The following is a 21707-nucleotide window of genomic DNA, read 5'->3' on the forward strand; positions in this document are numbered from 1 at the left end:
GAGGTTATGATATATAACAGCTGACAATATTTTCTAATAAAAAAAAATACATGACATTAAATTTAGCTGTCACTTCACAATTTTTTAATTTTCTTCAATAAATAAATTATGGTAAAAAAAAAATTATTAAAAAAATGGATTTGTAGGAATTTTGATAAATTAAAAATGCAATTTTTTATAATAAATTTTTTTCTTAAAAAAAAATAAAAAATTGTCAAGTGACATCTAAATTAAATGTCATTTGTAAAAAACTTGAAAATCTTTACATGCAATTTTAAAAAATTATTTTTTTGTTTCAATTTAATAAATGAAAAAAAAAAATTAGAAACGTCGGATAATTTTGGTATTATTAATTAATTAATAAAATTCAACTAATTAGTATTGAAACTAATTACGTTCAGTCCTTCAAACAAATTCCGTATCGACAGTTTTCTTCAAGAAGTATAAAATATATCCAATGATACTGAAATCAATAGACATCTGAAAATTCTTTAAATTTTTATAACCAATCAATTATTATAAAAAAAATAGTCACAAAAATTCGTACTTATAATTTTTCATAGTTTTAACATTTATAGTAGAATTTTTTTTTTTGCTAAATTCATTCTACTCTAATTTGACTGTTATAAAAATCTAAAAAATTGATAGATCTCTGTTAGAAGATAGAATGCCTCTGATAGAAGACATCTGATGATTTTTAGTTTTATTAACGAAATAATTTTATACCAAAAAAATTGCATTCATAGTCTTCTAAATTTCTACTTGTAGAATTTTGAATCAAATTTTTTTTACTATAAATTATTTGTTGAGTAAAATTTAAAAAAAAAAAAAATTTCAGATATCTGCTATTTAAAGTCTTATAAATATCCATTCATAAAAATTTTGTAATGATAAAAATAAAACATTATTTTTCTTTTCTACGTAAATTGTTAGATAAATGAAAAAAAAAATACAAAGATTAAATTAGCCGGCTTGTAAAAATTTTTGGAATCTTTTTTTTATGGAAAAAATTATTACAAAAACAAAAAAATTTTTTTTTCTCTTGTAAAAATTTTGAAAATCTATAAGTGCAATTTTTTAAAAATATTTTTTAGCTCTAATTTAATAAATGAAAAAAAATTAAAAATGTCAGCTAACTTTAGTATAATAAAAAAAATATTATCGTACTGAGTAGTAAAATTAATTTTGAAAATTTCTGGAATAAAAAATAATTAAGTTTAATTTTTCTAGGCACTAACTATTAATTAATTAAAGTAAAAGCTAAAGCAGCTGCTTTGATTACGGCTCTTAAAAATATTCTAAATAAAATAAAAGATTTATTTCTTATAATTACTTAAGGATAAAACTCATGAGAAATAAAAGAAAAATAAAAATAATTAAAACAATAACAAATACATATATTCTTTAGGAAGGTGATACAATCAATAGATTTTTGTATTTTTCGTGTTGAACATTTTCACTCATTTTGTTTAAACGCATGACGTTTATTTTAGTTAATTTTTTTAAAATTTTATTTATAGTAATTTATTTTTATTATTATTTACGTTTTAGTTATGGTTATCCATAATTCCTTTTATCACATTGCAGATCAATTATACCTTAGCAACAAGTATTTACTAATTTTACAATTTTTTTTTATTTATTAATATTTATTTATTCATTAATTATTTCTTTTAAAATAATTACTGGGTTACTTTGCGACAAAAGCGGCTGATAACTGCAATCTTTACCTTATTTATTCTAAATAAATTTATCTAAAAATTCGATGATTTATGGACGATCGCAGTAAATAATATTTATTGTTACACTACAAGCTTTTGTCAAAAATAATAACATTAATTTTATTTTTCTAATTCCGCACAAAAATGTCATCGTCAATCATTAAAAACAAACAATTTTTTTTTTTTTTTTTTTTTTTTTTTTTTTTTTTCAATGCATACTTTAAAAATAATTACAATTTTTTACATCGAATATAATGGAACTATCATACATAATAATCTGATTTATATTATATTAGGCCAATTAGTACAATTAGTTTTTAAATATATAACATAAAATAATTAATAAGTCAACAATTTTTTTATCTTTTTATCTTTTATCTTTAAAAATAAAAATTTAAATAATAAAAAAGTTTATACACGAACAACTATAAATTGTATCGGTAACTCATGATACTAAAATATTCAAAATAAAAATAACATAATAATAATTATAATTATAATAATAATAAAAAATAAGGCGTCTATAATTATCAATAAATTTTAGTCAATGAACATTTGATCATACGTGCAGAATTTTTTTATTTATTAATAATAAAATAATAATAATAAATTTAATATTCTCTTAATAATTCTGTCATCTTAACTCTTTTTTTTTTTTTTTTTTTTTTTAAATATCTTTAATAATTTTTCGCGTATAGATATATAGATATTCTCATATATATTTATAAACAAAATAAACATCTAGAAACTTAAAAAGAAAAGGCTAATTATTGTAGAGTAGCTAATGGACTCTTACCTTTTCAATCTATAATTAATTATGATTTATTATTATTATTCTTTAATCACTTTGTTGCTATTTAGCAATTGTCTCAACAATAATTAATTAAGAGCTTTAATTAAATATCCTAATTAAAATTTCAAATATATTTTTTAAAAAATTGCAAATTTGGACGTAAAAAATTCCAATTACCGTAAAAATACAATCCTCATTAATCAATTTAATTAAATATAATTTTTTGAGACAACCTTTGTATTCGTGCAGTTTTAAGTTCATTAAATCTACATACTTAATAATATTATTTTTACTACGTATCTGCACGTGTAAATTACATTCTCATATACAAATGTTTATTTGTTGTTATTATTATTATTATTATTATTTTTATGGTAACAATGTGTCCGAAATTTTAAATAATTTTATCTAAAAAATTAACAAAGCTGCTAAATTAATTAATCAATTGTCTAATTAGTCGGATGATTAATTAATCAATTGATCTATTAAGAAGAAATTAAAGTCGATTTTTTCTTTTTATGTTTTTAAATCAACTAAAGATGAAAAAAAGTTAACGGCACATACACACACGCACTCATTTCTCCCTGTCTCGTAGCTCACTCTCTCTTTTATTAGATTTATAATAATTTTAAAGTTTTACTTTGTAATATTGTTCGTAGCTGCAAATATGACATCGAATGACGTATATAATCTAACTATACATATATAACTATGTACAAGTGAGGCGACGATGGTGAAGAAACTTAAGCTTCTCTTGACAATTTTTTTTTTTTTTTCATTAATTTTTATTGTAAACTCTTGATGATGATAGTTCTTCTTGTCATCTTCGGGATGATTTGGAAGCTGGGTTTTATATAAAATTTTTTTTCTGGGTTTCTTTCTTGGTAACGAAGAATCTTGGAGATCTCGAGGCAGGGAAAAATTGTCAAAAACACTTCAGCTGCTTCATCTTCTTGATAATGTTTTAGATACTCTTCTTAAGCGGGTGGATTCCTCCGAGTACGCCTAGAGTCTATTTATTATTTATAGTTTTTATAATCTTGTCAAGACGATGAAATTTTGGACTTGGACGTTTGTTAAACATCCGTATATTTACTTAGTTTATCACGTAATAACATGTTTTCGTTCTTTAATCGATCGAGTTCTTGTCGCAGTCCCATATTCTGAAATAAAAAGATTATATTGATTAATTAAATTACAGTTTTATTGCATTTTAATTATCTTAATTTAAAAAAACTAATTTAAAAGTATTGAAAATAATGAAATTTTAATTCTTTTTAATAATACACAGTAAAAAATTTTGTGTTAAATATTTAACACTTTTATGTATAAATTTAACATTTATTGTATTAAATTAACACAAAAAAGTGTTAAATATTTAACCCAAAAATTTTTTGACGCATTGACGCAAAATTTTTTACTGTGTACTTTTGAATATTTTCAATATTTTTGAATTTCTTCTCTGATGAAGAGTTAAAATTGTCAATCGTTTTGAATTATTTTTTTTTAAACAAAGCTAAGTGTAAAAAAGATGAGTATTGGTATGCGCACGCATCCGCCATTTTGTCGCTTCTTCCATTTTGTTCAAAATAATCGACAATCTTTAAATAATACTAGTATGCGCAAGCGCACATCTGAATCTTAGTATGGAATTATATATATTTTCATGCTTATGATATATTTGACCAATCACGTTACGAATAATTTGTTTACATGATATATTTTCATATTTTTCATCTAAATTATAAGAATGGACTAGAATTTGATTTGCGTGCGCAAGCGCGTGCCTCATATTTATTGTCATGATATATTTATATGTCGTTTATGTATATTATATTCACTTTCAACCAATCATAATGAGAATAGTTATTTTCAACCAATCATATCACGAATAAATTGGTTTCACATACATTTCATCTCTATTTTAATATTAATTTAATATTAAAAGAAAAGACTAGAGTTAAGTACGCGCGCAAGCGCGCGCGTGCATGTAGTCACGAATTAGATATATTTTCATGCTTAATATATATTTATTTAACCAATCACGTTACGAATAGTTTGTGCAACAACATATATTTTCATATTTTTCATCTAAATTATAAGTAGTGATTTAATATTAAGAACTAGAATTCAAATTTGCGAGCGCCTGACTATAGACTTTGCATATATTTTCATACTTTGATATATTTGACGAATCACGTGACGAATCGTTTGCTTACATGATATATTTTCATACTTTTCATCTAAATTATAAAAGTGAATTTTTTACCAACTCTTAAAGAAGAAACAATTACCTCTTTTTCAAGAAAACCAGCTCTTAAAGCAATTTGATTTTCCTTCATTCGACGCGCATCTCGCGATCTCTTAGCAGCCATATTATTCTTCCTACGACGAGCCCAATATTTGTCATCCTTCAGGTCATCCGGCACAAACTGCAACACCCAAACATCCCACCAAAACAATTAATTTAATAAAACCCATCTCTCGGTAAGAATAAAATAAAAAAAAAATAAAAGAAACTGTAGCGTGACTTTTAATACCTGTTTCCGAGATTTCTTAATCATCGGCTGTGGTTTGAGTTCCTCATCGGAGAATGCCCGGGTTCTCGGGTCAAAGTCTCGGCCCGATGACGCCATCGACAGCGCTATAAGACAATAGATAACCCATTGTATTCAGTTGTCACACAAGCCGCGACCTCTACTCGCCAAAATCTCTACAAAGCTTCTTACAAGTATTTTCTTAAATCGGTAAGTAGTGGCTTACTAACCATATAATTAGTTAATAAAATGTTATATTTACTCGAGTCGGCAGGTGATGGTGGATTTAGTGTGTCAGGTGAACAACAATCGCTCGGAGAGGGTGATCTTTCCCGCTTGGTAACCGGTTCAAGATGTAATCCAGCAGGTCCTTGGTGGCTCGCAGCTTCATTTGGGTTATTGAGTTTGTGTAATTGACCTGACTGCATGGTGCCTTGTACTCCACCGCCCACTCCGTCGACAGGTATTCCATTCTCTGACAAAAACTCGTCCAGATCCACGTACTGAATAATTTTTTAAGTTTTCATTTATTATTTTTATCTAATTTTTAAATTTACTATAACTAAGTTTTGTAATCGTTTTTAATTAAATTAATTATTTTCTCGCAGATCCAAATCACGTTGTTCTTTTAAATTACGACAAAAAGTCTCACTGGAAGACTCCTAATTGGCGTTAATGTTGTATTTAATGGCTGTGTTCAAATTACTAGTTTTTTGATGAACATTAATTTAGCAGATTATTAATAATTTTTAGAACTTTTGTTCATAAATAAATTATGAAAAAAAAAAAATAAGAGAAAAAAATTGACATGTAGAAATTAAAAAAAATTAAAAATCCAATTTTTTTAAAATAATTTTTAAATAAAATTAAAAATTAATCAAATGACAGCTACCTTTAATGTCAAGTTTTTTGACAAATCTTTTACCATTAAATTTTTTCTCATTACAAATACTTTCAAAATTATTGAGCTAGAAACGAATGGAATGTAAAATGAAGCTACTTATTACAATTTTTTTTATTACAAATCAATTATAAAAAAAAAAAATATTCCAAAAAAATGTTCAACTTGACGGATGTCTGTTAATTTCAGTATCATATAATTGTCTACAAATATTATAGCGCTCAAATTAGCGCTTCTTTCCTACATAACAGAACTTGGAAAATTTGAACGCAGCCGGTGTTTTATTACATCATTTTTTATGAAAATCATTCTATCAGATAGTTGATAATTTTAAAAATTTTTGTAACAAACAAATTATGAAAAAAAAAGTTAAAAAAAATTGACATCCAGAAATTTGAAAAAATTACAATGCAATTTTTTAAAAATAATTTTTTGGAACAAATTTGTTTGTTAAATAAAATTAAAAAATTGTCAAGTTGAATGTCATAATTTTTTCATTAAATTTAGTAAAGCACGTTTGTTTACAGATTAAAAAAATTTATAAAATAATAATTACATAGTAAAAATAAAAAAAAATAATTAGCAGCAATAAATTAACCAAATTTTTATGATAGTAAAGTTAGCTTACATCTCAATTTTTTTTAATTCCTATAACAAATCAATCACAATAATAAAAAATGCTTTAAAAAAATTTCTATTAATAATTTTTTTTAATTTTTACATGTGAAATTTTTTCATTAAATTTTTTTCATAATAGTTTCATTGCAATAAAATTATAAAAAAATTTTTAATGTCTGTAAATTTCAGTGTCATAAATTTATGGTGATTAACAGTATTAACCGTAATTTGGATCCACCAGAGATTCGCATGCAAAAACGTCAAAATAAAAAAAAATCATCCAAAAATGTATTAGAATAATTATTGATATTATTTTAACAATAAAAAATTATTGTATTAGTAACAAAAAAAAAAAAAAAATGCAAGAACAAAAGAACAAAATCGCGATTGTAGGCGTGACGATGTCACGGAGGGTGAAAGTCTTGTCGGTTGGTTGGTTGTTTAGATTCTTATATGATACTCATACTCATTCTGTTGCAGCAAAGTATCAAGTATTAAGTATAAATGAGTAGTCTAGAGTACAAGTAATACAACAAGTAACCAAGTATACAAGTGTGTGCTAGACCAGCGGCAAGTATTCCAAGCTTCCTTGTTTTCACAAATCCAGGAAGTCTCACAGCTCTATACTAGCGCAATATTTTTTTATAACGTTGCGTAACTTTGCGTGCCTCAACAACGGGAAGTATGGTAAAAAATAAGAAAATAAATAAATATAAATACAAATCTAAATCTAAATAATATAAATTATATTCTAATCAAATAGGTAAGGAAAATCCAGCGAGCCAGTCATTAGTTGGGTTACTTTTTTGACATCTTACCTACATTATTTTTGTGTAACATATTTATGTTTTATTTTTTATTTTTTTTTCATTTAATTATTAATTAAATTTTTACACTATTTTGGATGGTTTCATTTGAGCGTTTATTATTCTTTCTTTCCGTCGTAATACATACATGATTCAATACCTTCAGGTCGGCATCATAAGGCAGGGTTTTGTCCCATAAATTGGGACCGAGAAAGGCGGCTTGTGCTTCCACATTGCCCCACAATTCACCGTCCGCGTCTTTTTTTTCCTCTGGTCCATCTTTATTTTGTTTACCTATAATCAAAAAATTTTTATTAATTATTTATAAACAAAAATTAATTTATTTATTTAAATTTAATATTCCAGAAGTATTGAATGAAGCATTAGAAACTAACTCTAAGTCATATGTGACGACTTAGGTGATTTTTACACGCAGGAGAACGGCATTGCGGGTCGACTGTCAAGGCTACGAGAGCATGCTTGTCACGCCACTGTCCAACACTGGCTCTACACTTGGATTTAGAAAAAAATATAATAACTCGAACAGAAGTAACATTTCTTTTATTATAGTCTGGTATAGTATGCTTGTTTAATTAAACTAGAAGTATAACTAGTCTGTGAATTTAAAAATTAAAAGTAAATTTAACGAATCACTAGAATTAGCATTGAAGATTTGATTTCTTCAACTGCTACTGCTCAAATTCAAGTTTTTTGGACATTGAATTCAAAATTACTAGACGCAAACGTATACCAGGAGGTTTTTGCTGGTGGGCTAGTGAAGCGTAGCACCGGTGTACGCCTGTACAGAGATTAGTTCCGCAGAGAGGTTTTAGTCCGTGAGCCTAGCCTTGAACTAAATTACAGGCTGGACTGATGTTGAGTTGAGTTGTTTAGTTGTTCGGATTTTTATGTTAAGTATTGATATGAGTTGTTACCTAGACTGTTTAGCACGCAATATTTATTTAATACTTTTTTTTTTTTGTACAATTTTGTTGGGAACGTTATTGCCTTTATCGTATTAATTATCATTGTTGTCATTAATATTGAATACGCGATTGTAATTGGAAATATTCTGGCGAATTATTAATTACTTATTTCTGCGCTATTTTATTTTTGTGACATACTATTCAAATGTTTTTTTCGTCAAACGTATTGATGGAAAAGTTTGGGAATTTTTTTTATTTTAATTAATTTTTTTTCACAAATTTTATAAAAAAATTTTATTTTAACGTTTGAAAAGTAAATTTTTATTTTTATTAAAATCTTGTTTAATGCAGAGTTAAAATTATTTAAAAATTTTCAAATTGAAAATTTAATGAGTATTTTCTATTTTTATATTAAGTAGTTTCTTCTCGATTGATCATAAAGAAATTTTATTCTTTCAGTTACTACACTAAGAAAAAAAGTATTCTCTACAGGGAAAAAAACAAGATGACACTGGATATCATTTCAGATTATATTCAATGATATCTGTGGTGAAAAAACTTTTCAGATAGTAGCTAGTATAATCTAGATTATACTTGATGATGTCTGGATTATACTCATTGCAATCCAGATTATACTACGTGATATCTGGAGTATACTCATTATAATCTGGATTATACTCATTATAATCTAGATTATACTCATTATAATCTGGGTTATAATCATTATAACCTAGATTATACTCATTATAATGTAGATTATACTCATTATAATTTGGACAACAGTTAAATATTAATTAGTAAAATTTGTAAAAATATTGATTAATTAAATTGTCAATAATAAACATTATAATAGAAGCGCGCAAAGCGCGTTCGATTTTCTAGTTTATTAAATTTTCAAACAAGCAAAAACATTCTCAATTATTTTTTAGACTATATATTTTTGTGTCAAAAAAATTTTCTTGATAGAAGTATTTTTTTTTATTAGTGTATTAAAAACAAACGAGTAACTATACCTAATGTTTTTTTTTTTTTCAACTTTTTTTATCACCAGCAATAGAAAGAAAAACTATGTAAGACTTAACAGTAATTATTTTTTAATATCCGCGTTACACTAAACCTTTTCTGAAGTAAAAAATTAAGAACATAAAATAAAATAATATGAATAATAACATTCTAAAAAATTTATCGTAAATTATTGAACTAAAATTAGTAATTATAATTTATAAACTTAATAAAAAATGAAATTATATGCTAACTATAAAACCATGGCTTAATAAAAAATTTATTTTTTTTTTTTATTATAATTACTTCCTTTAATCATCGAGCAAGAAATAAAGTATCGATTAAAAAATGTCTTTAAATAAAGTAAAAAATAAAAAAAAAAACCTTACAAATAAAAGAATAGGTTTTCTTAAAACAAAACCTCTTGATTAGACAACAACAATAATTAATTATTAATAACAAGCAATTAAAAAAAAAATAAAGATAAAGTTTTAATTTGTATAATAAATGAAATTCAATAGATATACTGGATAAAAACAGAGATTCACTTTCATTCCCACATTCGCATTAATAATAATATATAAGTATATAAAGTTGACGATGTAATCTCAGCCTTGTATCCTTGATAGACTAGTCACGGTTCAACGAGAACCACTTCAGCTAGTTTTCCATACAATATATAATATTTTATTTGCAGTTTGATACATTTATTAAAGGTTTATCTTTCGGCGAGTTTTTTAAAAAAAAAAAAAATCAATCCGAATGAGTAATTAAAATCGAAAATTAAAAACGAATGAGAAAGCGGCTGCCGGCGGATATATTTATAGGTATCTTGATGAATTACAAGAAGGTGTGGAACGCGGAACGCGATTCGGAGTAGAGGAAATGCTGTCGTCCTTGGGCACGTCGAACATAGGACTTGCTCAAAGATCCCACATCATCCATTTAATCGTTTGTTTTTATTTATTTATAATAACTTTTATAAAGGCATATCCTTATTCATTAATACTCCATTCTGATATTTTACATTTGATTAATTATTTATTATTTTTCACACTTAAGTTTTCAACAAGAGTGATTACAAGGAAGAAATTATGTATTAGTTAATTTGACATCAGATACTGTTTTTTTTTATTTAAAATAAATTAATTAGTAGTAGTAAAAAGTATTAATATTGTTAAAAAATATCTATTATGCTATTTTAAATTTCGCGCGCTTACTAACGCGCCATCTATGTACGTCATTTCCCGCAGTTTCAATGTTAAAATAGCGGGAAGAAATAGAAATATTTTTTTCTAACGTTATTTTCTTCACTGGTTACTTTATAAATTTTATAAATTGATAATATTATTGAAAATATGATGATTTAATTAAAATTATCGATACTATAAGCTAGAAAAAAGTTTTAAATATTCTAAGCGATCATACAATCAATTCAGTTCATTGGTTTTGAAGAAAAATCCAATTCTTTCAATAAAATAAGTGTTATGCAGATAATAATTATATATGCTAATAGAAAAAAACAATTGTTTTATTTTATAACAGTAGTTTTAAAATAGAAAAAGCAGTTATTGGCTTGCACGATAATTTATAATAATTTAAAAGTTAACTTTATCAGCCAACTGATAAATTTAAATTTTATGAAAGATTATAATTATAAGTAAATATAAATAAAATTTTCTATAGTTTAAAAAATAAATACGTTGTGTTCGGTTTTTTGTTTTAATAATTTTTCTTAGGGGTTAATTATACTTATTATTTGTAGAGTTATAGTAGATAGTAATTAAAATTTTATTTGGATAATAGTTACTGCGTTGTTTAAAAAAATAAATTGTAGTTTATGATTTGTTAAAGAGTAAACTACAAGAGTAGATGTTAAGGAAGTAAAATACGATGAAAAATAAAAGTTTAAGAGAGAGGGTAGCAAGTGCTACGGTATGCTTGCCAGTAGGCAGTGAAAGTTGCTTATACTACTTTCCCTTTGGGCCTTTGTGGCGCGAGTCACTTAACTAAAACACGATTTTAACGCTTAACTCAAGCAGGAAGTTATTGAGCTCTTTTAATTTCCGGGCTTTTTGGTTCAAGCCAAAAAATTTCCCAATTGCAAAAAATTTTAATTGTTTATACTTAAATTAGACAAAAACTAATTTAATTAATTAAATTAAATAAAAATTAAGTAAATAAAATTTAGCAGTAAATTAAATTGCAAAATTTTGTATACAAGATCTAAGATCATGGTCATGGCCAGTCAGATATTGCAATTTAATTAGCACACTATGTACCTGTACCAGAGTGATGCAATTTGGAAATTAAATAAATTATTTATTTATTTATTTTAATTAAATAGAATTCATTGACAGAGATTAATTGGATAAAATAATTTATTTAAAAACGAAATTTCATTTTTATATAAACCGTTTTTTACTGACCAAATATGTTAATAAATTCGGGTTTTGTATGATCGAATCCGGCGAATGAAAGGTGGGTCAAGCTTGGACAATTCACTTTCAAACTTTCTCGTAGTACTGCCGTCTCCCCTTCTTTTGAACTTCTTACGATACGTTATATTAGTAATAGGCAATGAATAAGAAGAGAAAAAATATCAACTGTTGAATATTTTAAGGACTCAAGTTTTCAAAAATTCATCATTAATAAATTATCTCTTCATCAAGAATTAAAAGTTCTTCTACTAATCGTTACAATCACTTTAATTGTGTTAATCCCCAAAAAATAAACTTTAAATCGTTTATATACTTCTGAAGAATAATTATCTTCAAAGTCAAATATTTTGAAAGGTACTGGTAAAAATAAATGGGTTTGTTAGGAGAAAATAAATTGTTAAATTTAATAATATGGCTGTTTGAACTTTGAAGAAGCTAGTGTTCAAAAAATGATTGAATTTTATAAATTTAATTAGATAATTATCTTGAAAAAAAAAATAACTTCAATCAAGAGAAAAATTTTTGAACCAAGAAAATAATTTCGAAGAGTTTAATTGTCTTCAATCAAGATGAAAAATTCTTAAATCAAGTAAAATTTACTTAAACCAAGAAAAATTTCTTAGTTTAAGAATTTTTCTACTCAAATCAAGAAGATGAAATTCTTCAAAATTATTTACTTGATTCAAATAAATTTTTTCTGTGCATAAATTTAATCTTAATCTTAAATTTTTTTACGACATTAAAGTTAGCTGTCACTTAACAATTTTTTTATTTTCTTTAACAAAAAAATTTTTTCTAAAACATTATTTTTAAAAAATTGTATTTGTAATTTTTTAAAATTTCTAAGTGTCAATTTTTTTTATAAATTTTTTTTTGCTCAAAAAAATATCAAGGAAGATTGAAAATTTCTTCAATGAAGTCAAAGTTTCTTCAGCCAAGAAAATTTCTTCTTGTTCCAAAATAAATTTTATTTTCCTTAAATTTTCTTGGCGCAAGAAATTTGTTTTTTGTGTGTATGTATAAAAAAAGAGATTCTAGCAAGATTAAATTCCGTAAGAAAATAATTTTTTTTTTGTTAAAGTTATTTTTTTAAATAAAATTACATTCAAATTTTTACTTATTTTTGAAGAAATGAATAATTTTATTTAAAAATTTCTATTTTGTTGTTAATGCTTTACCTAAAATGTCTTTAAATAACGATTAACATCAAAATTAATCGGATTTTTCATTATTACAAATATCTTCTTAGGCCTTATTAATTTTTAAATTAAAAAAAAACGATAACTAAATTTAAAAAATATTTTCATTTGCACAATTCATTTGTATGCTTCCTAATTTATCTCCAAATTGTCAATAGATTAATTCAAACAAGTAGTTCTCTTCTCCAATAAATTTAATAATGAAAAGAAGAAAAAAATTGAGTAGCAATATATTAAAAAATATCAATAAAAACTGAAGAAATAGAACAAAAAGTATCAGACAAGTGGAATTACGTAACCCGCAAAAAAAAAGAAAGTTTGTAAAAAATGACACGGAACAAATGATGAAGAACGGAACAGTTAGTCTTAATTAACAAACTTTTTCCATGAAAATCAGAAGCTAAAACCTCGATAGTGTATCGCTCTTAAAAAATTAATTAAAATTACAATAATAATTATAATGAAATGAAGAATTTTAATACCAACTACCGACTGTCGATTAACGTACACTTATAAATACACACACAACTATAAATGTATAAAACATGTTATCTAAAATTAATTCTTAACAGCTGTCGCATATGACACAAACTCATCTTCTATTCCTTCAGATGATGCGTGTCAAGGACATTAGACTCGATATCCGTCTATGCTAATCTATTTCGATCACTGCAAAATAACCGGTACGGCTAAATTATTTATCACCAAGTTACTTCCCTAAATTACAGCCATATTTGCAGGTCTAAGGTTTTTATATTATCATTACTCACTTCTTTCATATCTTCGTATTAAATTCTCAATACAAGACAAGATAACATTACCGAGCTTCATAAACTTGATCAACAAAAATTGAGTCATTAAGATAGCGAGCTTATAAATAAAATATTTAATTGGTAATCCAATTACTGATATATAGTCGCGTTGTTCGGACCACCGAGAAGAATAATTAAAATTTAACTGGTCAATATATATATATATATATATATATATATATATATATATATATATTTATTAATTTTTTATTTTTAATTTTTAATAATTGTAAAGGATTGCTTTTAAACAGGCGATTAAATTTTTATAAATTTTTAAAAATAAAAGTTAAATATATATTTCATCAACAGTATAATTAATTATGCGGTGTGCGTGTTCCCGCATATTGCTCTTAGCTTCCTTGTTTGACTAGGAAGTCACATGACTTTCGCTTTCACCGTCAACGAATAATACTTGTTGATCTTAACTTTTAATTTGTTGAAGCAAAATCTTAAAATTTAAGCAATTTAAAATTTCAAAATCTTCCCGCCAAAAGATAATTTTTTAAATTACTCTGCATTAGCGCTTAATTGAACCAAAAATAACAGGGTTCTGCTATATTTATGTAAAAAAGTAAAGGTTCGACTCAACCCGGAAGAGAATATACTTCTCGGTCTAAGTTCTTCAGGTCTGCTGGAGAAAGTAATCACAGCCCACACCGATACGAGAATGTTGGGAATAGACACCTTGTGATTTCCATCTCTCTTTCTCTCGGCCTGGCTGTGTTCTCACAAAACATTTGCAAATTTCCTTAAAGACTCACACGCACATATACATCCATATATTTATATACATATGCGTACTTTTATCGTATACTTTTAACACTTTTACTCTTACTCTACTCCTGGACTTGTAATACTTGCATTTGTATCCTAAACGCTACACACGCTTTCTACCAGACATTTAACATTTTATTAAACTTTTTGTTTCGATTATTCGTTTATTTTCAACACAACATATTTTCAATTTAATATTGACGGAAGTATTTATATATTATGTGATTTTTTTATTGCTTGAGATAAAGAGATTAAATATTAACAATAATATTAAGAGCGAGCATGAAAGTGAAAACGGTCACTTAACAACTTAACGTATTTTAAAAAGCATTGACATATTTTTTTTTTATTAATTTGTTGGACTGAAAGTTTATGTTTTGATAATTTAGTGTCTTACGTTCATTTGGTTAATTAATCGCATTGCATTTGTAGAAGTTATTAGAGAATATCTTTTAAAATTTTGGTTCTTTTGGAAATTCTAATCGTCAATCAAGATTTAGCTGTTTAATAAAATTAAACATTTTAAATGAAGAAAAGTAATAAAAGTACTTTAAGTTTAATTGAGAAGTTGAGTTTCAAAGGGGTATCTTTTCATTTTTGATTAATCGAGACAAAAAACTGGTTATCTCTAATTATAAATATTTTTATTGAACTTTTTTAATTTAGCTATAAAGTGCTATCGGTTATGAAGCTACAATTCGATTCTCATTTAGAAATCTTTATAATTTTCCATGTAATTAATATTTGAAAGTTAAAAAAACTGCTCTTTCAAAATATAAAAAGATACCTTTTTGAAAATCAGCTCCTCGGTTAAACTTACTTAGTATATTTGATTTAATTTAAAATAAATAATTACATCAATGAAGAGACAATACGGTTATTGTTGATCTTAAATACTAAAGATATTTAAACTATTTAATTATGTTAAAAAAAGCCAAAAGTATTCAACTTGTTATAATTTATTATTTTTTTTTTCTTTAGTAAAAATAATCAATTTTTTTTAAATATTTTAAATAAAATAAATCTGAATAATAATTGTTATTAAAACTTATTTTTTGTTGTTATTAACTCAAAACCTAAAATAATAAAAATTTTTAAGATTTAACTTAGTGAAATTTTTTTTTAGAAAAATGCATATTATAAATTTTTATTACTTTGTCAAAAAAATTAAATTTTAAACATGAATACGCTAATAAAAAAAAAATTTTGAGGTATGAAAAAAATATTTTAAATCTACTCTAAGATTCTAATTTCTAAATTTTTTAAAGAAAAAATTCTACTTTATTTATAACCAATTTTATTGAACTACTGTAATTTTTAAAAGAAAATATACTTGAATAATAATAAACAGGAAAAATTATTGAATAATTAATACAGATGATCTGAATAAATTTAAAAAATAAGCGAAATTATATAGCCAATAATTTTAGCACTAATAACTCTAATTTAGTTGCAAATTTTGTTTTATAATATTCAATTATTTGAATCAATAAACAATCGAGAAAAATAGAGATTTACAGTTAATTATAAATTTAGATAATAATATCTCTGAAACTATTTGAACAATTTTTTTAAAATTATTCATAATCGATCATTGTAATTATAATGAAGCAATAACATTATTTTTAGGCCATTTCTGAAAGTAGTTTTCAATTTAGTAGTCACAATATCTCTCGAATAAATTTATCGATTTTGATCATTCTTGCGACAATCGAAAGCTTTTAAAGAATTATCCAACCGATTTTGTTTTGGAATTGATCGATCAAGTGATTTAAAGATATGCAACAATTCTTTGTTTATTTTTAATTTTAACTTATTAATCTTAAATACAGACCAAATTTTAATATTTTTTATTTAGTTTTACTAAAAATCTTTATTTTTGAGCTTGAAAAAATAATTAACAAAAAAAATTTTTGTCATTTTATGATTTTTCGATTAAAAATTAAATCAATTCAGAAATTAAAAAATTATCTTATTTTTTTACAATATTAATATCTGTCAAAGCAATAAACGAATCGGAACGTGGCTTCGAACAAAAGATTGAATTTAAAAATCAATCGGCCAGGAAAGTAACAAGTTAATTGGAAAAAATAGTTTTTTAACAAGAATATTCTTGAATTCTTTAAAAATGTATGAATTTTCTTATTTATTTATAATTTATGCTAAAAAAAAAAACTTATTTTTGAGCAGAAAGAAAAATTTTCTTGAAAAAAAAATATTTATGAAGACAACAGAGTTGTAAGTAATGAATTGTAATTTTCATAAGTCAAAAAATTTGATTTTTCAATGGCTAATATTTTAATTAAAAAATTAAATTTATTATTATTCCATTAAAAATTTAACGACTCAAACGAACAATAATTATGTTAGGCAAAAATAATTTTCTTGTTTCAAAATTTTTTTTGGGCTAATTTAAAAAAAATTTTTTTCGAACTTCCTTATTAATTTCCTTGACTAAAGTAAGCCTCTTTATTTTCAGTATCAATTTTCTAAAAGTAATTATTGAAAACTTTTATTTTAATATTTAACAACGTACTACTGTATATCAGTAATTATTTAATTTTGTTTGTATTTATAATTATCGAGTTTTTATCGCTTTAAAAACTAGCATCCGGTAATGAATTTTTCAGGTTAACACCAACAATTCAAGGTAATTTAACTAGAAATTAGTATTTACCTGATATCTTCATTAAAAACATAATAAAAATAGTAAATTTTTAAATTAAACAAAATTAATATAAAATTTTCCGTTGCTAAATAAAAACTAATTGGAATTTTTTCTTTTGCTTAAATTATTATCATCGAGGTCTAGGCGGCTGGGTCTCGGGTCGCATCGATAGTCTGCAAGTGTTTAAAAATTGTTTTTTTAAACAAACATATTTACAATTTATAATAATAAATATTTAATATAATAAGTTTCTTAAAAAAAAAAATAAATATGAACATTGAGATTTATGATTATTATTCTGTCAATAGTTTAATCACTTGAAATTATTTAACATATATTCTTCCTTAAAGTAATTTATAGCTTGTGGTAATTGTGTTTTACCAATAATTTAAAACAACCAATAAATTTATTTAAAGCGGTGATTGAAAATTAATGACCAGAATTAACAGAAATAAAATTTTAAAAATAAATAATTGGATTATGGATATTTATTTTTACTTTTAATCTAATCGAAGTAATTAATTAAGTTAATTAAACATAACGTTTACGAAAAATATAATAAATGGGTTAAAAAAATAAAAATAAAGGTTAAAAGTTAAAGATGTATACATAGAAAATATCCATGAAGCCCGACTGACTATAAGACTTGTTAACCAATATACTACTTATTCAGGTCAAATTTATCTTCTTACTTTCATTAGTAGATATATATATATATATATATATATATATATATGTATATGTATGTACAGATGTATATATATATAATATTAAAAAAGTAAACATCGATTATTTGAGCAAACAGAAAAGCGAATTTTGTTATACAAAATAGATATGGGCGATTATTTTTAATTTTTAATAATATAAAAAGTTGAGTCGTCAGTTCGAATAAATATAAATGATAATGAACAATGAATATAATTTAAATTGTAAACGGGCGTTGTTATTATATATTACTAACGGACGAGGTGGGCCGGCAATGCATCAATTCTTGTGGTAAGGCTTCACTTCGTTTAGGTCACTGATTATTATTATAGTGTGAGTGTGGCCTCGTGAAAGGTCGGGTTATGGTCACTGGGTCATAGTGTCTTTTATCGTAAGATTAACATCTAATCTGACACGTCTTTTGATCTAAATTGTTATTGTTATCACGCGGTATTGTAATCATCTCACCCCTTTCACTCTTTCGATGTTTGGTCGGCGCAAACATTTTTTAGATTAAATTTATTTTATTTCATTTAGCAATAAAACCATTTAAGAGAATATACGAATTAAATCAAGTGATTCATTTGATTATTTAAAAAGCTTATATTTTTTATTTTTACCCTTTTAAACTTATTTTTAAATATTTATTTTAATTTTTAAATATTTCTTCTTTTTCAGTATTTAAATAATAATAAATAATAATGATAAAATGTATTTAAAATATTATTATCGTATTTCAAATTTCGCGCTCTTACTGACGCGCCATCTATGTACGTCATTTCCCGTAGTTTCAATGTTAAAATGGCGGGAAAAAATATAAATATTCTGTTTTAGCGCTAGATTTTTAACTTATTATTTTATAAATTGTTAAAAATATAATAATTTATTTAAAATAATGTAATTATAGCTATCAGAACATAAGAATGAATAAATTAATTAATAAAATTTAATGAAAGTGTGAAAATTTTCTAGAGACGATCAGTCAAATTTTGATACACCTTTTTTTGATAATTAAATAGAAAAATAAATTAATCGAGTTATTGACAATGGCAAAACTAATCACCTGGGATGGATGAGGTTAAAATAGATGAATGATGTATAATATATAAATAAAATAAATAAAAAGCGGACAGGATAGGCCGGGTATATCCAATAGTCAGACAGCCTATCCCTGCGATTGTCAATCGATCAAAAGAAATTAAATTTAGTCCACGTAAACAGATAATAATCAAATTCTTTAAAGCCCGTTGTATAATACGTGATTCATACGCGTTTCCTACTTCTGCAATTATTCTCGCGAATTTTAGTATACCTGGTGTAATAATGTGTTGGTACTTTTATTTGTGATACGAGCATTGGACTTCCGCTATCATGATTTATTATTCTGGCGTTCGGGTGTTCATAATTTACACTGGAAATATTGTATAGAGTTCGACGAGGCAACAGGTGGGCGTGCCTAGACTTGATCAGCCTTGCGCTCTCTATATTTGTATCTGCTATACTTCTTGTCGCGATTTTTAAGTCTGAATGAAGCTCAAAATATTTTTAAATGAAAATTTTGGACATTTTCTTGTGATGCAAATTTTTGGTACCAAAATTCTGGATTAAAAATTGAAGATATCTTCAATATCAAAAAAATTGTGCGAACAATTTTTTGTAACAAGTTTAATTCTCTATAAAAGAAGTCCTTGTCAATTTTACCATAAATTTTATCCGTAATTTAGAAGATATTAAAATTTTAACGCTCGGAAGAAGAATTTTTTCGGAGTTAATCACCACAACAATAGTTGTAAAGTTTTAAATTAAAATATTGAAGATACAGATAAAAATTTTTGTAGAAAATTAAATTTCTTTCCAAAGAAGATCATAAATTTTCCCCTATTCCACCCCTTTTATCCATAATCTCAAATCTAGGCTTGTAAGTCCAAAAATTTTCCACTGACCAAGACATATATGTCTATTGCAAAAACTATTGGCCAACATATCATATAAAACTTTAAAAAACTGATGGTAGCAACTCTCAAGATTAATAAACCAGATCATTACATAAACCTCACCATTGATATAAACATGATGCTGTCGCCATATGTGCTGGTACTGTGTCCACCTTGAGCTGGTACTGTCGTCGTGTATAGGCGGTAAGGGTGGATGCAATTGGTGCGCGTGAGTCGTAGGTGGAGGCAGATTTGGGGGCGGTTGTGGCTGGGGTTGATGCGCAGGTGCAAGGACAATATGAGGGTGCGAGGGTGGAACAACTTGTGATTGGTTTTGCGGCTGATGATGGGGCTGTTGTTGGGATTGAGGTTGGGTAGTCGGCTGGGGGTGGTGGGGTCCATGCTGCACTACAGTAACCGAAGGTGACACTAATTGTTGGTACTCCATTGCACAGTTTGTTAATTAACAATCAATGATTAATAATTACTAATTAATAAAAAAAAAAAAAAAATATTAAATCCACCCAACATTCACTGTCTGTATATAATTGTCAAATGAATCACTTCACTCACAACTGTTTATTGTAAATCATTTTTATAAATTATCCGCGAATTAACGCGCTCATATTTTCGCGGATTTTTTTTTTCTTTTTTAAATTTTATTTTACAAATTTATAATTAATAATTTACAATTAAAAGTAAAATTATTAAACGTAAAATGAAATGGAAAGTTATAAACCCGGCACAGTCTGTGATTAAGACAGTCTCCGGGTAAATTTGGGCGCGTGTCGCGCTAGGTTCGCGATCAACGAGACACTACTAGCGGCAAACGGCCACCGGTCGAGATCGGACCGTCAAACGGCCCCACGCTCAGTAAAACGGCCTATACCACCGTGTACCGCTTCCACTTCTGTACGATCATGTTCCCCACTCAACTTCTACTCAAAGTCTGTATAGTGGGTTTATATCTTAACCGATTCTCTCTCCTATACCCACCGCGATATTTCCCCACTCGTATCGTCTCTTTAAATCGCGCAGGCTAACACATACATACTTTTACAATACAAGTAAACTATCGATGAGCGTTTCTATATTGTATTATACGTATTATATTGAATGTATGTATGTATGTATCATATCATATCCCTACCGAGGATCCGCGGCACCCCTTCTCACCTTCGAGTTGCCGCGCAAGAGGAACTTCCGTATTCGACTGACAATTATATGTAGAGTAGACCCAAGTATTCTTATTCTCTTTAATATGACTTTTTAATTGAATGATGATACCGGTACTCGGGAAGAAATAAATAATTACGATGAAATAAAAACGAGAAAGATGAAATGTCGGATTTGATACAGGTAGGTTAAGATATATTTATGATACGCGTGTTATGTGTGAGAATTTTTTAGTACCAAGTAAATAAATAAATAAAAGGAAAGAGCTTGCTGTACAGGCATTTCACTAGAGGTAAGAGAGTATGCTGTATGGTACACTAGGCGTAGCGGTGAAAGTCGCCGAAAGTGGTTTTATTTCAAGGTGGACCCGGGCCAAAGCGAAAACGAGTATCTCCAAGTATCTCCAAGAACTGGATTATTCGTTCTGGGTTTTTTTTTTTTTTTATTTTCTCGTGGCCTGATAATTTTTGACTTACTGTACCATTTGGTAGTTGCTGTATTCTGTTATTTTTTGTTGTTAATATTGTTAATATTGTTATTATTTTTAGATTTTCAGGTAATTGACTCTTCCCAGTTAAATATAAATGATTGTGAATGTAGCAAACATTTGATCATTTTTTAATAATTTATAAACAATTTATTTATTACAGAAAAAATAGTATAAATAAATGCATATGGAAATTTTTACAAGTCT

General features: G+C 25.8%; 1 protein-coding gene across 4 annotated transcripts; it reads right to left on the reverse strand.

Annotated features, from left to right (window-relative positions):
• Positions 1-1376: 1376 nt before the first annotated feature.
• On the reverse strand, positions 1377-20750 carry LOC141528556 (thyrotroph embryonic factor). 4 transcript variants are annotated; one of them, XM_074244662.1, is made up of 6 exons: positions 19961-20750; positions 7525-7670; positions 5314-5554; positions 5053-5158; positions 4809-4953; positions 1377-3677 (listed from the first exon to the last, which is right to left on the reverse strand). In XM_074244662.1, exons 1-6 carry the CDS (start codon positions 20283-20285, stop codon positions 3591-3593), a joined length of 1050 nt encoding a protein of 349 aa, XP_074100763.1. In that variant the 5' UTR covers positions 20286-20750; the 3' UTR covers positions 1377-3590. The 4 variants fall into 4 exon arrangements, with proteins under 4 accessions (XP_074100763.1, XP_074100765.1, XP_074100764.1 ...); XM_074244664.1 differs by having other exon boundaries at positions 7537-7670; positions 19961-20747; XM_074244663.1 differs by having other exon boundaries at positions 4809-4946; positions 5055-5158; positions 19961-20742.
• Between the last annotated feature and the right edge of the window lie 957 nt (positions 20751-21707).

This window comes from Cotesia typhae, unplaced genomic scaffold, assembly GCF_013202065.1.
Source record: "Cotesia typhae breed Kobodo isofemale line unplaced genomic scaffold, CoteBio_Ctyphae contig_44, whole genome shotgun sequence".
Lineage (NCBI taxonomy): Eukaryota > Metazoa > Arthropoda > Insecta > Hymenoptera > Braconidae > Cotesia > Cotesia typhae.

What these genes read in the sequence shown, in the direction of transcription:
- LOC141528556 (XM_074244662.1), bottom strand. Translation starts at nt 20,285, where the DNA reads ATGGAGTACCAACAATTAGTGTCACCTTCGGTTACTGTAGTGCAGCAT. An exon ending in GCATCATGTTTATATCAATG is followed by an intron (nt 7,671 to 19,960) that starts GTGAGGTTTATG and finishes TTTTGATTATAG; the next exon opens with GTAAACAAAATAAAGATGGA. An exon ending in AAGAAATCTCGGAAACAGGT is followed by an intron (nt 4,954 to 5,052) that starts ATTAAAAGTCAC and finishes GGATGTTTGGGT; the next exon opens with GTTGCAGTTTGTGCCGGATG.